Source organism: Myodes glareolus, chromosome 3, assembly GCF_982192425.1.
Source record: "Myodes glareolus chromosome 3, mMyoGla1.1, whole genome shotgun sequence".
NCBI classification, from domain to species: Eukaryota; Metazoa; Chordata; class Mammalia; order Rodentia; family Cricetidae; genus Myodes; species Myodes glareolus.
Genome location: NC_142028.1, coordinates 49,959,721 through 49,978,847, shown reverse-complemented (window position 1 = coordinate 49,978,847; position 19,127 = coordinate 49,959,721). Strand labels below are relative to the sequence as shown.

Sequence of the window (19,127 nt, the reverse complement as noted above, 5' to 3'; positions counted from 1 at the left end):
CGTACTTATTTCTTTTCTTGTTCCTATTCCTCAAAAACGCCAAAGAATTCAGTGTGCCCAGGTGAAAATAGCTGGAGAATGGCGAGACTTCCTGCATTCATGGCGTAATGGGAAAGGCAACATTAATATGGTAACATGGGAATGAAGCAGAGGGAGATGGCGGAGATGGCGGTGGGCAGGGCACGGCAGGCGTACTCTGTGAGAATACATTAGTGCTACATGGCATTGTGGGAATGCTCAATATCAGGACACCGAAGTGCTTGGAAGCACAGTGGCATGCTTTATAGGGACCCGGTGGCATTGTGTGGCATAGTGGGAATTCTCAGCGTAGGGATACACTGGCACCGGAGCATGGAAGCCTGCTATACAGAGATAGAGTAATGGACAGGGCATGGTGGAAAAGATCCACGCAGGGATTCATCAGGGGGCGGCGCCTGGGGGAAGGGTTTCGTTTGGAGATAGAGTAACAGGCAGGACATGGTAGGAAGGCTGTATGTGGGGATATAGCAGTGGGTGGGGCCTGGGGGGAAGGGAGGCAGCAGTAGGTGGGGCATGGTGGGAAGGCTCCATGCAGGCATGCAGTAGTGGGAAGGGCATGGTGGGAAGGCTGCATGCAGGCATGCAGTAGTGGGAAGGGCATGGTGGGAAGGCTGCATGCAGGCATGCAAGCCCTGGTTCCATCTCAGGCCATTCTGTTTCTATTTTTTTTAGTATTAAAGCAACTTATGATCCATTGTTTACCAATGAGAAAATACCACACAGTGATAGATACATACATTTAAATAGTGCCTCTTGTCACCATAAACAGTTTCATGCTCATGGGGTCTCAATTTACTTAGGTGGAAAGAGATAAACTAATTAAAAAAAAAAACCTTTGCATTTGCAAAAGGGGTCTCACTAGTTACATAAGCTGGCCTGGAACTCACTCTGTAGCCCAAGTACTCCTAAACTTATGATCCTTTTGCCTCTGCCTCCTCCAGCAGCGGGGAATGACAGGTAAGCTTTCTGTTTTCCAACCTGTTTCCCCCGAAATGAATTCAGAGGGAAAAACAGCATCAGAAACAGTGCTTTTAGCATTGACAGGCTGCTTAAGCAAACACACTCCCATTTGCAGGAAATCCTGGCCTGGTTCAGCACTGCTGTGTGGAGGTCAAGTTTATGTTCATCCAATTAACTGCCAGTGACTCTGTCCATACTTAATCATCCCACGGCCCGGCTGATTCACAGCAGACTCACAGTTGCGCTGCAGCAGTAAACTCATCTAATTGAGTATTGCACGCAGCTAATTAAATATGAAAACAGGATTGTGTGCAGTCAAGTTTCCAGCCTGCCTCATAAACTTGCTGATTCTAATTTGTATTTACCAGAGAAAGCTGGGCTTTCCTAGCCTACTGGTTAATAGGTTGATAGGGGAGGAGTCGCAAAGAAGGCCAGCTGGTGTGTTCTGGGTAAAGTATATGCTTTTTGAAAACTAGCAGCTCTACAGTAGAAGGCGCAACTTTAATCTTATTACCGAGGGGGCCAAAGGACCAGGCTTGTTAAGAGTACCCATTCTGAGAAATGTCCGGGAAGCCAGGGGGACCTTTCTGCTACTTTTGAGGTCATTTCTTCTTTACCCACTACACATCCACCTCATGGCTTCACAGAGTGTCTTTTCATGAAATGACAAGTTGAAAGGGGATCTGCTTGATAGTACAGGCTCTTCAATCACACAAAGGCAAAAGCAATCTCAATACTCTCTCTCTCTCTCTCTCTCTCTCTCTCTCTCTCTCTCTCCCTGTGTGTTGTATGTATGTGTATGACTGTCATGTGTGTCCCTGTGTAAACAAGCCAGCGGTCAACCTCTGACATCATTCCTTAGGATCCATCAACTTTGTTTTCTAACACAAGCTTTATCACTGGGACCTGGGCTTGTGGGCTCTTCCTGTCTCTGCATTCCCAGTTCTGAGACTACAAGCAAGTACGGCCATGCCTGACTTCTGTAAGTGTTAGGGATCGAACTCAGGTCCTCATGCTTGCATTACAAACCCCTTTCTAGCCCAGGAAGAAATACTTCATCCCTGCTGAGTCTCCCTGTAGTGTTGCTCACGTATTCACTGACATTGCTGTAAATGATTTATACAAAGAAAGGTTCTCAGACCTGGGAATTGTGGTGCAGATGTGATACCCAACCCCACTTATGATTCCTTTGCATGTCAATTGCTTCATCTTTGATTGGAGATAATAATATCATCTCTCTTCGAGCTACTGTGTGGATTTGATGGGAGAACAGATGATTGGCATTTAGCGTATTATACTATAATATTAGTATATCATACTACGCATGCTATAGGTAATGTGGATGTTTGTGAGTGTGTTTTCCTTGTCATTTAAAAACTGGTATGCAGATCTTAGTGAAGTGGGATAGTTACAACTTCTAGTCGGAAAATTCCCTTACCAGAATTATTTCCTTTTCTTATCAAGAGATCATTGACTACTACCATTGCACACACTCACAAAGGACTTTAGGACAGACACTGTCTCTGAGCTGCTGTATTCCCTTCCCTGAATTTCCCCAGGAAGACCTGCAAAAGACCCAGATTGCCATTCCACTTCTGCTAGCACAGCTGGCGCCTACCCTGCCCCAGAATCACAGGTGTCCAGCTAACAGTGCTACAGACCTTGCCATGCCTGGTTTCCTTCCTTCCCACCCCTAATGTGGCACCCATTCTTCTCTAGCTTCCATCTCCAGCCCTGGAACCAAGGCCACAAGGCTCTCTGTGCTCTCCAAGTTCCCTGAGCAGAAGATTGTGCTGTTCACCACCTTTAAATACCTTTCTTTTCTGCTTTCTTTTCTTTTACTTCAATTAGGGGTCAAAGTTATCTGATAGGCTGTTTTCAGCTGCTAACTTAAACATCCCATTTCCAGCAGACATAAATTCTATGTTGAAGCCCTTACTAGAATACCGCAGCTGTAAAAGCCCAAGGAACTGCCGTACTCAACTGATCTGACAAGCCTTAGGGCTTGAGGAGGCTTGCCTTGTCTCCTGAGAAGTATTCAACTATTCCCCAAGATCTCAGCACATCCTTGAATGCACGGTGCCAACCACTGGTGTGTCGGGATTCTTTGTGTCGCCCTTTAACAAGCAGGCAAGTTGGTGAGTTGTTGTTCTAATGTGATTACAGGTACAATAAGGTATGTGTGCAACTAGAGGCAAGGCCATTGTTCTGCACCATTAAGCTCACAGCAGCCCCCCAAAGAAGTTGTAGGCAGCTTGCCAATGGCCCTAATGAAGAGCATCTCTTTGAATTATCTCTGAATGAGGAAAAGGATCAAGCCAGAGCCCTAGAATATTTGATCCTCTTTGTGTTGCTGTTATGAAGGCTTACTGAAGCCAGACACACCGGACTTTCTGGAACTGTAATTTATGGAAGCCTTAATTTCACTGTTCTAATAAGGTTTTGCATAATAAGGGTGAGGATGCAATTATTAATTCCTGCAAGTGTTTTATGAATTCCTCTATGCTATGGTTGAGGACACCCAAAGAATAGGAGGAAGGAGGGATTTTACTTAGCTGGCACAAGGGTAGTCAGTCTGAAAAGTTGTTTGGGCTCCCTGAAAATAAATCTGCATGGCTCCCTAAACTGCTGACAACATGTACTTCAGATGGAAGTCATTTATCAGCAACTTATTGAACGACGTTTCAGACAGAAATAGCCCCACCAAAATTCACCCAGTAAAAACCAAACAGAGTCCAGATTCCTTTTTTTTTTGGGACTGTTGTTGGGGATTAAGATCACAAATAATATAGTTGAATAAAACAGTAAGTCGACACAGCTTTGCTGTAGATATCGTAGTGCTGAATTTGGAAGGTGCCGCTATTACAAATGTATACGAAACTCACCTAATGGAAGCTAAACAATACTCTTGCTGCTGCTGGTAAAAGCCCACACCAAGCATGGAGTTTTGCAAACTACCATTTAACTTACTGCGTTTGCAGTAGCCAAGTCTAACAGAGCACCTTGTTTAGATGATGGGGTCTCATACTCTGCTCAGCTCATTTCTAAATGTTTGACTCAAAAAAAAAAAAGGCCTCTGAATTATCAGGCAACCATATATGATGAGGACAAACCACATGATGACATCAGGGATGGGGACCAGATCATCAGTAGTGGCAGTACTGTTGCCCCAACCTCCCACACATCCCTAGACTGCTCGGAACAGGATTTGTGTCCCATTAAGTCCTGAGCATGGACTTGGAAGCCAGGTGTATTTCTAAGACTTAAGAGCGCTCTCTCTCTCTCTCTCTCTCTCTCTCTCTCTCTCTCTCTCTCTCTCTCTCTCGTGGGACAGTTCCAAACCTCGGAATGTTTACATTTTTATATGTCTCACTGCAGGAAGCTGACACACACACACACACACACACACCCTTTTATTTGCCCAGGGTCACCACAGTATCATTAGGTTTTGTTCCCAGAAGCAGGGAGCACATTCAGCCGTCTTGCTGGGGACACCCGCCCTCTTGTGGCTCATGCAAAAATGACACCCACCTAACAAAATCTTTTTAAAGTCAAGCCTGGCTCTTAAAAAAAATGTATTAACTGGTCATTTATATTATAAACCAAGAAACGCAATCCACTCTCTTGCTCACAATAATGTTATTTTACCATGCCGGTTTAAAAAAAACTTACAGGACTGTGATTTTCTGCTTAACTGAAATTATTTTTTAAGAGTCAGAATGATTCAAGAGAAAAATCCTTAACTGTTAGGTTACCAAGAACTGTGTCAAACCTCCTTGTTCAAGATGGGGCTGAATATTTAAAAAGAAACACTCCACTCAGATGAGGATAAGCTAGCCCGGCTGTACTGAAAACATCCCCTTCCATGGCAACTGAAATTGCATGTTCTGATGTAGAAGCCGTGACAAGTCACCTGCTGTGGGTGACTGACAGCCTGTAAGATCAAGTCACTCGCTTTAGAAGTTGCTAACATTTGTACAGAGAGATAGATGTACGGACGCGGCAAGCGTGAGACATAAACGTGCACCACATGTCCCGTTACAAGAAGCTGCTGAGAGGAAGACGCTGCAGAGGACTTTGTCCCGTGGCAAACAGTACCTTAAACCTGTTTGTAAACAGACACACACTGCAAGCATCCATCATTCCCCCATCCTCCCCAACTTGTTCAAAGGATGCGTGACCACTCTTTGACCCTTCCTGTCGGCCACTCTGGAGAGCACTTAGTTGTCATGGAGTTCTCTGACACACTTCAAACACACTGCGAGACTAGCGACAGCTCTTTAGACTCCCGAAACCCAGCACCGGAAAGCTGCGAGAAAGCACATTTCTAAAGGGAGTTAACAGAACATCTCCGGAGAAGTGGACAAGGCTGGCTTAGGCGGGACCCACACAGACACACACAAATTCCTGACTCCTGCCCTGGGAGGGGTGCTGCCAGGTGGAGAACTGCAGCCCAACCTGCCGTGCGTTACCTGGCAAACTTCATAGAGTAATTTGTACTGCTCCTCTTGCTTCTGCGCGCTGCACAAGCTGCATCCCATGTTTGGAGGAATGTCAAAGAAAGCCTTCAGGACCGCCAGCGCCCGGGAAGCCGCTCCCTCAGCATGCAGGCATTGAAGGGCTCTCTGAGAGCCTCAGGTGTGCCAGGCAGCTGCAAAGCCTCACGCAGGCATGGCTCGCTGAGGCTGCAAAACAACTCTCTGCTCCCTCCACGCTGTCTTTCCTTCCCTCGCAGCATGCACGCACGCGCGCGCGCGCGCGCGGACACACACACACACACACACACACACACACACACACACACTCTGCTCCCTCCTCCTAGTGACTCTGGCAGCTGGATTGTGGTCCAATGCACACGCGATATATACTGCTGCTCATGCATATTAATCAGCTCTCATTGACTATTCATAACAGACAATGATACAGAAGCTATAATTGCCAACTATGACAGTTGAAATTTCTCTAATTAACAAGCAAGTGCTCCAGTGGTAGGGAATAATAAAAAGACACTAACAATTTTGCAAGCCATTTTCTGGCAGTTACAAATAAACATGACTACATTTTTTTTCCAGTAGGGTCTCTTGGGATAATCCCTAATGCATTTTGCCTAAGTAGAAATTCATTTTTAAATATATCATAAAATTTCTGATGATATAAAATGTATTTAATGCTGCAGATAATGATGGCACATAAACAGATTTTATGGAAAGGACATGTTTTGAATAATATTCCAATAATGTTTAGCTGTGTACAAAGTTGTAGGGGAAAAATGCTCCACCTATGAATAAAATATACAAATTTAAATTGCAAGCTAGATCCGTGAGTATGTAAAGTAGCTAGGTGGGGTAAGGAGAGAGGCTGCCCTCCAGGCGAGCAAGCAGACATTATTACCAACATACCCTGCCAGTCCTGAAGGCAGAAACTTATTTGTCAAAGTGACCTGGAAGCAACAGAAGCACGGCCAGCCTGGTGCCATCTCCTCAGCGATGCAGATGTCCCAGATAATGCAGAGATGACACTTCAGAGACAAGTGTCACCGGTGCTCCCACCTATGCTCTGGAATCCCACGGCTGCCAAGGTTCTGTAGCTGTGTCTAGTGTTGTGTGTGTGTCAAGGAAGCAGGAAGAGTCGATAGGAAAGACGGAAGGTGAGCACGGACGGCGCTGGGGAGCTTCTGTCTTAAGACAATGTTTCTTGCATCTTTATTCCGTCCCTGTGCCACTGAACAAGCCTCATGGCTTTTAAAACTACTTAAAAAAAATTAACAAAAACCCCCGCTTGCCCTACTGCCTGAACGCGACACATTGGTGTTTCTTCCTCACCCAAAATGGCAATGCTGAAAATTCCCATAACCTCTTCCAGAGCCACTACCACCCCCTTCCTTAGATAAAGGGTGAACTGTCTGAGAAAGACTCCCACATCCCCTGTCAGGAGGTGTCACGGGAGTGCAAGAATAATGCCTCCTTTTTCTGGGAGCCGAGACACACCTGAGATGTGAGTAAACCCGAGCCAGTTAACTCCTACTTAGGCCGGTGGCCAACAGGTGGGTAGGGTCCCATTTCCCAGACAGAAAATAAGGTACTGCCCCTTGGCTGGGCCAGCACACAGCTCTAATGGCTGGAGGGGAAGATGGCCACTTCCATTTCGGGTCCTTATCTGTTGTTTCTGCCTCAGCTGGTGTCAGAAGAGGCAGGCATAGACTGAACTGGAGGGTGGATCTGGGCAGGGCAGGAGCCTTGATTGTCCACTGTCGAGGATTCTGGGAAGGGTCTTATGTAGTTAGCAGCTTGTGGAGCCTCCGTCTCCTCATTTGTAATTGTGGGCATGTTAACCAGCTGTTTTCCAGAGTATTGTAGCACAGACCCGGGAGAAGGGATGCTCCTAAGACACAGAGTGAAGGAAGGATAGGCCTATGTGTACCCTTGTCCCTCGCCTGCATCCAGCTCATCTCTGAGTCTGGTCTGCCCAACCGCCAGCCGCACGCGCCTAAAAGCCCTCCTGTGACTTCTAATCATATCTGGATGAAAGCACAAAATCTACCCCAGGGACCCAGAAGGCCTGGCAAGATTTGGTCCTCGTCTATATTGTCCGTACTCTCCTCTTCCCCCTAGCTCTGCTTCTCAGCACACTCCAACCACACTCTTCCTCATGGACAATGACCCTCTTTCTAAACTGCTCTACTCTCCCAATTCTTATCAGCCCTTTACCCAGTCTCAGTCCACAGGAACCTTCTTGAGGACAACTTGTGCTAGGTCACCTGCAGGTGTCCCCTATAGGCATCTACTTTCCAGGGTGCTCACCACAGTCACCTTACCATACTCCTTTCCTCAGGATGATAACCACCACTGCTCCCTGTCCCTGTGGTGTGTGTGTGTGTGTGTGTGTGTGTGTGTGTGTGTGTGCACGTGTGTGAGCATGCATGCATGCCCACATATGCATGTAGAGGCCAGAGGTGGATTTCCAATGGTCCCCTCTATCACTTCATATATCACTTGTTAAGATAAGGCCTCTTGCACTGAACCTAGAGTTTGCTGTTTGGACTGTGCTGGCTGCCTAGCAAGTCCCAGTGATCCCCCTGCTCTTGGTCCAAGCACTGGGGGTTACAGTAACACACAGCCACATCTAGCTTTGGCATGGATACCCAATCCAAATTCAGGTTCTCACACTTGTGCAGCAAGTACGTTACCCACAAGCCGTCTTCCAGCCCCTGGGCTAGCTTCAGACTCAGTGAGAGCCTGTTTACAGATGATCTCTTGTTTACTGTCTCCTTACAGGAGGCTTAAGCTTCCTGAGGCAGTCTTACCAACCCTGGGAGCTGAGGAAACACAGATCAGCTAGCGGGATGAATTAGGTGGCAGACCACCTGGCGGCTCCACAAAGCCATGAAGGCCAGCACGACACGGTGCCAGGTGTCCAAGGAAGGGAAGGCTTGCAGTCACGGCTGGCTCTTCTAAAGTTACAAGGACCCTTGGCTTCACTGTCGCTCTTTGTTTATTTATTTTCAAACAACCACAAATAAATGTTGAAACGAACCCAAGTGGAGTTGTTAGAGACGTCTATGTCTTGCTATGAATCTTTCAAGTTATAATCCCAAGCTGAGAGAGTTGTAGTGAACACTCCACTGGGCTTCAGCACAGTGTCTGTTAAACATTTTGGTTTTAGGAGCCTTTTATAAGCTTTCAAATGTTGAATCAAGTTGTAGGTGCATACTTGTAATCCTAGCACTGAGGCAGGAGGACTGCCACAAGTTTAAGGACAGCCTGGGGTATGTAACAAGACACACTGTCTCAAAAAATGTGAGAAAGTATGAAGGTATCATCGGTGTAACTATCAATATTTATCAGAATGCAAGAAACCAGAAACTTAAAACTCGTGTTCATTAATTCATTTTAAAATAGCAGCAACTGGGTAGGGAGAACGCCCAGTGAGTAAAGGCTTTCTCTGCAAGCACGGGCACCCAAGTTAGATCCCAGAATTCATGTGGAAGCACACATCTGGAATCCCAGAGTTCTTCTGGTGAGATGGGAAGTGAAAATAGGAGGCTCCCCAGAAGCTCCGAGCCAGCCAGCCTGGTGGCAAACAACAGTTTCAAACAGGGTAGAAGGAGAGAAGACTGCCCCACCCCCACAAACAAACAGTAGTAATACTAGTAACAAAGTCACAGTATATTAATTCAAATAGCATAGTGGAAAGAAGTGACTGTACTTTCTAAACAGAAATTTTAAAGGGGTAGGACAGCATTTTACATTTTATCAAAGCTCTCTGAGGATCATGGGAGACAACAGATTGTCACACTTGCGGCTTGACCCAATGCCTGTGAGAAGCATCATGTGGATGTTAGGAAATACCACCGGACTGTCTACTACTAACAGAATGCCAGTCTAAGAGGGAAAGCAGACTTTGGCTCTGAAAAACCCCTGTCTCAGCAGAATATTCCAATAAATCGGATGTCACATATCTCCTTGCCTGACACTGGGGAGGGGGACAGAGAGGACACCAGACCAAAATCTACTCTCAGTTCTGTTCCCGTTTTTTGGCATTAAAACATCACATAGAAACAGCAACGCAAAACTCTAATGTGCCCGGAGTGCCCCAAACAAGACTAACAAAGTGAACATCTGCCCCTTACTTGGGACAATCGTCCAACACATGTCCAAGGCAAATTTCATTTTCATATCTTGCTTTCTCTGAGACTCTGAGAATCATGATCTTCCCAAGAAATGTTCCCCTATGTGATGGAACACACTCAAGCCCCGAGTCACACTGATCCCAGGGGCAGTGTGAGGACAGCCACTGTTGGAGCCTGGACGGCAGAAATGTAAACCGCACGTTGCGCAATGGCACCCATTGCTTGGAGAAGGTGGTCATCGCATTTTCCCCAGTTAGCAACAGTATTACCTGAAAATCCCAACAAGCTCGTCAGAGTACAAGGCGCTCTGCTCAGCCACCTGGTACCATCCCACCCCTGTCTCTTCCTGTCTTCGTGGATATTGAAAAAAAAATGGAGTGCAAAGAAGGGTCAGCAGAGTGCTCAATGCTCCAGAGGGGGCCATCTGCAAACACTGAAGGGGCCGGGGCATAGCTTTAGTAACTGGTCTCTGAACATCCAGCTCATTGAGGACTGTGCTGGCTAGTTCTGATGTCAGCTCGACACAGCCAGAGTTACCTGGGAAGACTTCAATTGAGAAAATGCCCGCCCCGCCCCCTGCCACTAGACTGGCCTGTGGGTAAGCCTGTGGTGCACTTTCTTGATGGATGATTGATGTGAGAGAGCCTAGCCTACTGTGGGCACTGCCACCCCTAGGCTGGTGGTCCCGGGAGCTAGAAGAAAGCAGGCAGCAAAAGCCAACAAGAATCGTTCTTCTTTGACTTCTGAATCAGTTCCTTGTCTCAAAATCCCTGCCTTGACTTCCCTGGATGATGGATGATGGACTCTAAGCTAGAAGATGAAATAAACCCTTTCCTTCCCAGGTTGCTTTTGGTCATGGTGTTTTATCATAGCAATAAAAACCCTACCCATGACAGGGGTGATGCTCAGGGTCAGCAGGTGTGGATGTGAACTTACCCGCACAGAACTGCTGAGTAAGCTCTCTAAAGTGAGCACATTGTTTTCCACACAAACTGTGTTATCTTGTCTGATACACGAAATAGGACCTGCTCATATTCTCTGGTGTATAAGAAACGCAGGTCTCATCAAACGATAGACAAAAACTTCCCTATGGACTTCCTGGAAGACAGCAAAAATAGATGTGGTATGACAGGGGCAGCGAGGTAGAAAAATGCCATGTAGAACAGGTGAGTGACGGGACAGAACTGTCCTCCCTCAAATCTCCCAGCTACTCAGGTTGATCTTACTGGCTTGGCTCTTCCTCAGATCACTTCCAACTTCCTTTCAGATCACAATTGTTAACGTGTCTTCCTCATAGCTCCAATCTCCTTCATCCTCCAGTCCTTACTCTATACCGTGGGTAGTGAGTTTATTACACATGCCCAGTACACATGAGAAACCACCTGATAAGTTCACCACAGCACCAAGTGAAAGCTCTCCAACCAGGGGCCACGTTCTTCCATTTGTCCTCCTTTCTTCATCTGCTGGGGACGTGCACACTGGTGTCTGTGTCAGGTGCTGCACGCTGCCTGGAGCACCCAACTTCATGTCCATTAGTATGTCCATTGGCCTCACCTCCCTTTCATAGCACCGCGCTGCAGGCCATGGCAAACCTTCTGCATAACTCCCAGGAGGAGTTAATCCATGCCTGCACCACCCTCCTCTTCCTAGCTTGGAACTCTTCTAGGACCAGATCCCATGCTTCATTCGGCTCTATCTACCCAACTCTCTCCTGTGTGGGTGCTTGGTAAATAACCAACAAACAAATTCAGTATCAGATACAGGACAAACAAGATCTGAACTCTGCAGGGTAGCTTTTCTGGGTTGGTTGAATATTGAATCAACAAACAATATTCAACAGAGACAAAGGGAGTTTGCTTCCACCAGAAAGTTAAGGCCTAAAGCTTGGGAAGCACACCTTTTCTTCCCTGGACAGAAGGATTATTCCTATAAATCCTATAGTCCAGTCTCGGCCAGGGATTAAGCGTCACGCTCTGAGGAAACGATTTAATGCCTTCTAGTTAACCCTCAACCAGGCAAGCTCAGGTTTTGACAGCTTGCTTGAACCACAGTTAGTGAGTTGCCCTGGGCTTGATGAGAGGCAGGCAGTTGCTTGAAATGTGAGACTGGAAAGCCAGCGTGCCTTTTTAGCTGAGGAGAGCACATCTTCAAAGGTACCAGCAAACACAATGGAGATGACCTGAAGACACGCAGGAGCAGCTGTGAGTGTGGTTTTGTTTCCAAGAAGCTGATGTGTATTTAGAACATCAGTGCAGGCTCTCGCATCTCATCCTGAGCAATGAAAGGATTTTTTTCCCCTCTCCAGATTGATTGGGGGTCTGCTGTCTCAAGGAAATGTGCCTGGGCATCTAGGAATCTCATGGAATAAATACTCTGGCTGCTGGAGACTGACAGCTTCCTGTTTGTGCTTGAAGCTACTGGAGATGCTGTGCCCTGCAAGGAGGTCGGGTAAGGAAGGAGGCAAGCAGACTGATGAGCATATACTGCAGCCGCCTTCAAATCTCATGCAGGCAGATGAGCATCTGTGTCTAAGACCTGACAAGTAGACCACAAAGAGGATCCTGGACAAGAAAGCAGTAAAGGCCGGCAATGGGGAGGATGCACCTGCTGTGCCCATGAAAGCATGAAAGAAAAGATCTCTGTTAGCTTCAATGAAAAGAAAAAGTTTCCTGATATACTTGAGCTATGAGGTCACCCTTGTGAGATGTCTGGTCTTTGGATGGCCACAAAACATTGTGATGGTGCCTGGACCTCTTCCAGTCAAGGATGATAGATGGGTGCCTCTATTTTCCTCAGTTGAACTTGGAATTCCTGGGAATGGATTCCCCTAAATGTCTGGAGTGATCCTCAGCCCCAGAAGGTCCCACAAAGTGTGTGGGAAGAACAAGTCTGAGTTCCTACAAGAGCATCATGTGGGCTGTGGTGTGGGCATCTGGATAGGGTAGGGAAGTATGCTGAGATGACTCAGTCCAGACTATGGAATAACTTGCAGAAGGGTAGGGTGAGCTCATAGCGTCTTGGGAACTGGGTTTTTCTACCTTATGGCAGGGTGGCCACCTGCTCCAGTGTTGCAGGGGCGTACTCATCAAAGAACAAAAACCTGTCAGATTCCTTAGAACATATTCTGCAAGTGGCCAATGAAGCAAGAAAAAACTGACAATCTGGAGGGATAGAAAAACCATTCTATCACTAGTTAGGGGCAACAACCTTTTCACATAAGGGTAGGCCAGAGAGAAAATATCTTTTGGGGACAAGAAGCAAAATCAAGACTATCATACTGTCTTGTATACTCATAACAAACCCTTAAACATAGACTACATCTACTGTTTTCAGTGGGCTGGTTCTGGATTTGGTTTGTTGACCATAACTGCCCAATCAGTACATCTGAATTTGAGCAAAGGTTCTTTGATACTAATGAGAGAATGAGCCAGTAACCCTCACCACTCCACCCAGCCATTCCTGTTCAACCTCAGTGGAAACTGTGGCTGAAAGAGCCAAAGTAATGTGCCCAAGAACACTGGGCATGCACCTGGCAGCAGTGAGATCAGAGTTTGGACTGCTTACCCCTAAGGCAGGTAAGACCTTGCCAGTCCATTAGGAATGCTGATGTATGCAACAGGCTTTAAAGGCTACCTTCTCGTTGGGAAAGGGCTGGGTCTGGTAAAGAAAACAGCTCAAGAAACACAATGTCCTCACAAAGTGATCCTAGTCAACACATGTGTTCTGTCAAGAGCTAGCTGGCCAGCAGGACCAGGCATGAATGGCTAGCATCATGAGATGTCTAGTCTCATTCTAGACAATTTTCTTCACATGTATAGCCACCAAAGAGCTGGGTCCACAGGAGTCTCAGAAGGATCTCAGATCTGCCTCTGGTGTCTGGGCTTAGGAAGCATGATGGATGTGTAACAGGTTTCATTCTGCATGAGATGTGGAAGTGACAGAGTGACCGGGCCCATGCTCCTACCCCACCTTGTTCGTGATAACAGGTCTGAGAGAAACCTGTGTGTGTGCTCCAATCCCTGCATATGAGGTTCCGCTGGATGGCAATAAAGTCCAGGTCAGGAAGAAAGAAGAGATGGAACCTCACTGTCAGAAAGGCGATGGGAAGCAGAGGTCTGGAAGAGCATCAGGAGTTCAGACAAGCGCACATTCAACACCTTAGGTTCCAGACGACTCAAGACTGGCTTAGTTATGAGAGTAGAGGGCTGGCTCTGAGGAGCGAGGGAGGCACGTGACAGGGTGGTCAGAGCACAAAACCGGGAAAGGGGAGACCCTCTGGGGACACACGGAAACATCACTGGTGTGTCGCAGAGATTTATAGAGTAACACGCTTGTAAAGAATACCCAGAGGACAACCAAAAGCTACAAAACCGCGGGAGGGAGGAGAGCAGATGTGACCTCATCTCATTATTTTAAAAATTAAGTTAGTTTCAAACTGGATGCTGCTTTCGAACAGTGGCAGCATCTTCAAATTTGTTTTAATTAAATGGTAATTCAGAAAATCAGAAACAATTAAACATCAACAGCTGCAATCTAAAATATGGGTTTAAAAAAAAATCCTTTGTGAAGTTCCCATGCTCTGGTACACAGACCTTGAGCGCCGTGTGGCTAAGCTGAACAGTAGCAGGGCAAAGCTGGTCCCTGGAAATGAGGTGTATGGTCTTGACTGCTCGGCTGCTCCTAGGTCCTGCCATGGGCCTGTTGAAGCTACGGAGTGCCAAGGTGTCGGATTCATGCAAGGTTGGCTACACATTATGATATAAATATAAAACCTCTGTCTGAGGCCACAGGTGGCAGGTAGGTCCCACTCAAGGGAGGCTGTGTCTCCTGGGAGCACCTCCTAAGAGAGACTGTGGGAACTACTTCACTGTTCCCAGCCTCCCTATGTCAGAGCCTAGGACTGCAGAGTAAGAACCAATGGTGCCTGTTCATGGCTAGAAGTCAGCGCCTTGCCTCATTCTTCCATCCGTTCGCTCACCATCGTTACTCAGCACCCACTGGGAACCAGACACCATTGTTTAGTGATCAACACGGCAGGTTCAGCCCGTCCTCATGCATCAGCCCTGACCACTGCATCTCACTTTTGGCTTCCATGGGGGCACCAGCTGCTCTGGCTAAGACTGCTGATGCTGCCCCAGTTGTCGTACTCTGTCCGTTGGTCCTCAGCTTAGGAGACATGTCTACAGTGTCTTGCCCCGTGAGGTCTTCCCGTGTCCCTTCTGTGACTTCCGGCTATAGGAGGCTGCGATGACCATTCATCAATAGCCTCTGCTACTATTTATGTAATAGTTCTCTTTAAATTTGGTTTCACTTATGTGTGCTTTTGAAATAAAATCTAATCCCCACAATGCACACAATTAATCACTTGCAATGTGTGAAAAATGCTATAAATTATAATCCATATAAAACTATATGGATTTAAAAATAAGAAGACTCAGTCTATACCATACCATGCTGACAGCCTGCCGGGTTTCAGGGCAGGATGAATTTCTACTCTGTACTCCCATTCAGCTTCACTGTGGCTTCCCGCACACTGTCTCACCAGCTCTGTAGACTTGGCTTCCAGGACTTCCTGTGTTCTGGTCTGTTTTCTGAAGGAGGTCTGGAATCTTTCACTTTACCACCCATTGGTGGACTTGCTATCTTCCTTGGCCTTCGCATACTGCAGTTCGAACTCCATCCCTCAGCTCCCACACTCATATTAAAGCCAGCTTCACTATCAAGATTGGTCTGAAGCTCTACAGCATCTGCCACCATCTGCACTTTGCCACCTTCTTGAGGCATGGCCTTCTATATTCCCAACCATTTAATTCAAACAGAGCTTATGCTAAGGCTTTGGGATAGAGTGACATCCAGGACCAGTCAGGGACCAACAAGAGAGAGAATTTGCTGAGTGGAGTAGTGATGGAACCTCCAGGCATGGGGCATAGGCAAGTAAATCCTCAAGAACTGTGCACTTGAAGGCAGATGAAGGATGAGACAGAAGCGATGCTCGAGAAAGAGCCTGTAGCTGTTTATGTTAGAGCGAAGGGGGAAAGATCGAAGGAACTGAAAGGGCTGGGCTGTGGAGATGGCTCAGTCAACAAAAGCTCGGCTGTATGAGCACAAGAACCTGGCTTTGATCCCTAGAATCTGAAGAAAAACTGGGCAGGGTGCAAGTTATTGTGATCCCGGTGCCAGCGAGGAAAGCCAGGTAGATTCCTGAGGCTCACTTGACAGTCAGCCTAGCCAAACTGGCAAGATGCAAGCCAGTGAGAGGCTCAGTCTCAAAACACCATCTCCACCACAACATACGGCTAGCGTCTTGAGGAATGATACCCAAAGTGGTATCTCATCCATTTGTATACATGTAGAAACACATGTACAAACACATGAACATACACACACATACAGAGGCACATAAGTGCACATGGACACAGAGTGAGAAAGTGGCATGAAACTAGAGGCAGAGAGAGCTTATATCTTAATTTTGAACTGGGCATCCAAGCCGCAAAGGGACAAGAGCGCCTGTGGCTATTTTGTCAGTTTTTCCTTTTTGTTTGTCCTTTTCCAGATCCTGGAATTCAGGACACGCCCCCCCCCCCCCCCCCCCAGGTACTGTCCTTTCTAAGAGCTTGGGACTGAGTCACAGGCTGCTTGGCTGTGAAGGCTGAAGAGGCTGGATAATTGGGGAAGCGTGTGCTGCTGGGTAACCTGGGCATTAGACAGAAGCTGGCTCCGTACTTTAAGACAGCTCTACTCAGAAGATAAACAAGGAGCACTGAAGACGCTTACTTGGGGGAAAAAAGCATTGCCAATTGAGGCTTCATAATTCACTCGTACCTATGAGGTTCAAGTGCCATCGAGCCTGAAATTACTTACGAAGCTTCTACCCTGGATTTACTTTCTATATAAAACAGCACTTCACAGAGTAAGTTAGCAAATGGCATCGTGACCAATGGTTTGTTTGGAGAGGGGGACGTTGCCAACAAATGGCAATCCTAATTTTTAAACCTTCTCTGGGAAAATCTAACAATTTAGTATCTTTGTGAGCTGGGTAAGAACCAGTGACATTGTACTTAATCTTAAAAACTGATATGTGTGCGTTCAAACACTAATAAAAGTTTTCTACACTATAAATGGGGAGGAGCTGGACACTAGATCACAGGCAACATCCTCACTTAGGATTCTGGTCTTATGGCTAGAGCCTAGAGGCAGGGAAAATGGAAGTGATTTAGAACCATCTTTGGTAAGATACGTTTGATATTATTGGGCTTGCTGAAGCGCAACAGTAATACCAGAGAGATACGAAAGTGTGAAAGCCGTCACGGTGCGTTCAGATGTTGGGAGGCCTTGAGGCTGACATCTTTCAGGTAAGTTGCCTGTTCCTAACAGGCAGTGCTGTGCTGGGCAATATCAACTAGAAAACTGATGAGTGGGTTCTACAAAACCACAATTTAGGTTTTGGAAGGAAGGGAAGAATGTTAAGACCCTGTTTCACCATCTTCCTTTCATAGCAGAGGAGACAATGAATTCTGCCTGGCTTTTTTCTGTGTCCTGCTCTGATCTACCTGGAGGTGAGCCATGTTATTAAAGGAAATGGAACGAATTCACAGGCAAGTGGATACTGAGTGCTTCTTGGGCAAGCCATACCATGGCCCCACTCAACCACCTCATCAACTAATGATTACTGATGGCTTGTGCATTCTAGAGCAGTAAGACGCCATCATCTGGATACTACGGACAGGCATCGCTAAAGAGGAAAAGTGCTGAGGATGAAGAATCGAGCTACAAGCACTGTCTTATAAGCATCATAGAAGGCTTCATTTGTTAGTGCCTTCCTTGGAAGAAAAAAGAAAAAAACAAAACCCACAACCAACTCCAAAGACATCCTCCACCTGATTTAAGGATTTTAAAAAGAGTATAAGCACTTATTACATTCTCAGTACCCTCTTCCCAGCCTGACCCATTGACTATGCCTCTGGCCACAGTCCTGTGGGAAGCAGCACAACCCAGTAGTGTAAAGCAGAGGGAAGAACAGGATGCTTCTGGACATGAGAAATGCCCCCCCCCAATGAAGAAGGGGTGGGGGCACTATGGAGAAAGGAGGCTCCAGAGCCTCGTGTGTCATATGCTGAGCTGTTCTGTAGCCCAGGGTACGTTCTCCGTGCCCATACTTTAAGTATCCCCCATCTTGTAGTGCCCCACATCTCTCCCACAACATTTCTTCCCTACTTGTGCCAGCTACGTGGTGACAGTCACGTGACAGGGTTCTTCACTGATTCTGAGTGGCACGGGCTCCATCTTCCTACTTCGTGCCAACCTCCTAAAAGGCAGCACGTTTTCTGCAGTCCGTGTATTAATATCTGTCCTTCAGCCAGCTCCCTCTCCTGTATTGCGATTCTAGGTGGGGAAACAACCTCTGTGACTCTTCCTCATCGCATACTCTTACACTGGGCTCTTCCCATGGTGCACACTCAGGATATTAGTTCTGTTTTACATTGCTGTGGGAAAATACCTGATATAACCCAAAGAAGGGAGGGCCTTTTTGCAGCCTCCCTCGTTGCTGCAAGAGCATGAGACAGTCAGGCAGCAGGAAGAAATGAATGATACTGCTCAGCTCGCTTACTCCTTTTCATTCAGTTCAGAGTCCCAAACTATAGGAGCCGCTGCCCGAGCCTAGGCAGGGTCTTCCGACATCAATGAACACAATCTAAAAAGTCCCTCGCAGATGAGCCCAGGGGTTTCTTCTCCTACAGGATTCTAGATGCCTTCAAGTTGTCTGTATTTGCCATTATACTCAGTCACACAGGAAGGCAGCCTCCTTTGATGCCTATGACCTTAGGCTTTCCATACTAACAGACATGCACTTCCGGGTCACCATCTATCCTGAGGGGACTATGGACTATGTTTCTTGTTGTCTGTCTCTCTCCTGAAGCCCAAAGTTGTTCCCTAGCTAACTTTCAGAAACACATCTGCTGTGGCCCACCTCTTCCTTCAGTCTTCCCCCTGAACTTCTCCACAGCCTCCACGTAACTGCCTGCACTTTCACCCACTTAAGCAATTATTAAGTTGCTGTCCAAGATGTTTCGTGTCCTAGAGGATGAGGTCACCTCGCTACTTCATGGCAGCATTGAGATGTGTCCTTAGCCTCCTGCATCTACACACCACTACCAGCTCTAGCTCCCTCTAACCGCAGACCTTCACCCTGGCCCCTCTAACCAATATACGTTCCTGTTGGATCTCAGCAGATCACCGTTTGCCCTGCTGACCACATATGCCTGCTCCCCTCTTTCTTTTAAATAATGGGATACCTCTCAGAAACCACCACTTTTCCTCTCCACAGCGTACTACCCAGCATGTGTACCATCTTCCTCCCCCATCTTGTCTCTGTGCTCTGTCATGGAGAATCTAGCAATTGGAGCCTTCTGGTGTCGTCTAAAGAGACCTCTCATCACCCGACAAGCAAGTTCTAGCTAGGCTAGCCGCCTGGGATTTGGAATCAGGATGTTTGGTCATA

At 46.9% G+C, this 19,127-nt stretch overlaps 1 protein-coding gene across 2 annotated transcripts in view; it reads right to left on the bottom strand.

Moving 5' to 3' along the window:
• Pdzrn3 (PDZ domain containing ring finger 3) overlaps positions 1–19,127 on the bottom strand; it is a 224,755-nt gene that overhangs the window by 41,254 nt on the left and 164,374 nt on the right. Inside the window, exon 1 of one of the 2 annotated variants that reach the window (XM_048438476.3) lies at positions 5,472–5,676. The exons of the other annotated variant lie outside the window; for it this stretch is intronic. Coding sequence (XP_048294433.2) covers positions 5,472–5,540 — 69 coding nt within the window. The 5' untranslated portion in view covers positions 5,541–5,676. Of the gene's footprint in view, positions 1–5,471; positions 5,677–19,127 lie in introns of those variants that run through there. 2 annotated transcript variants of the gene reach the window in all.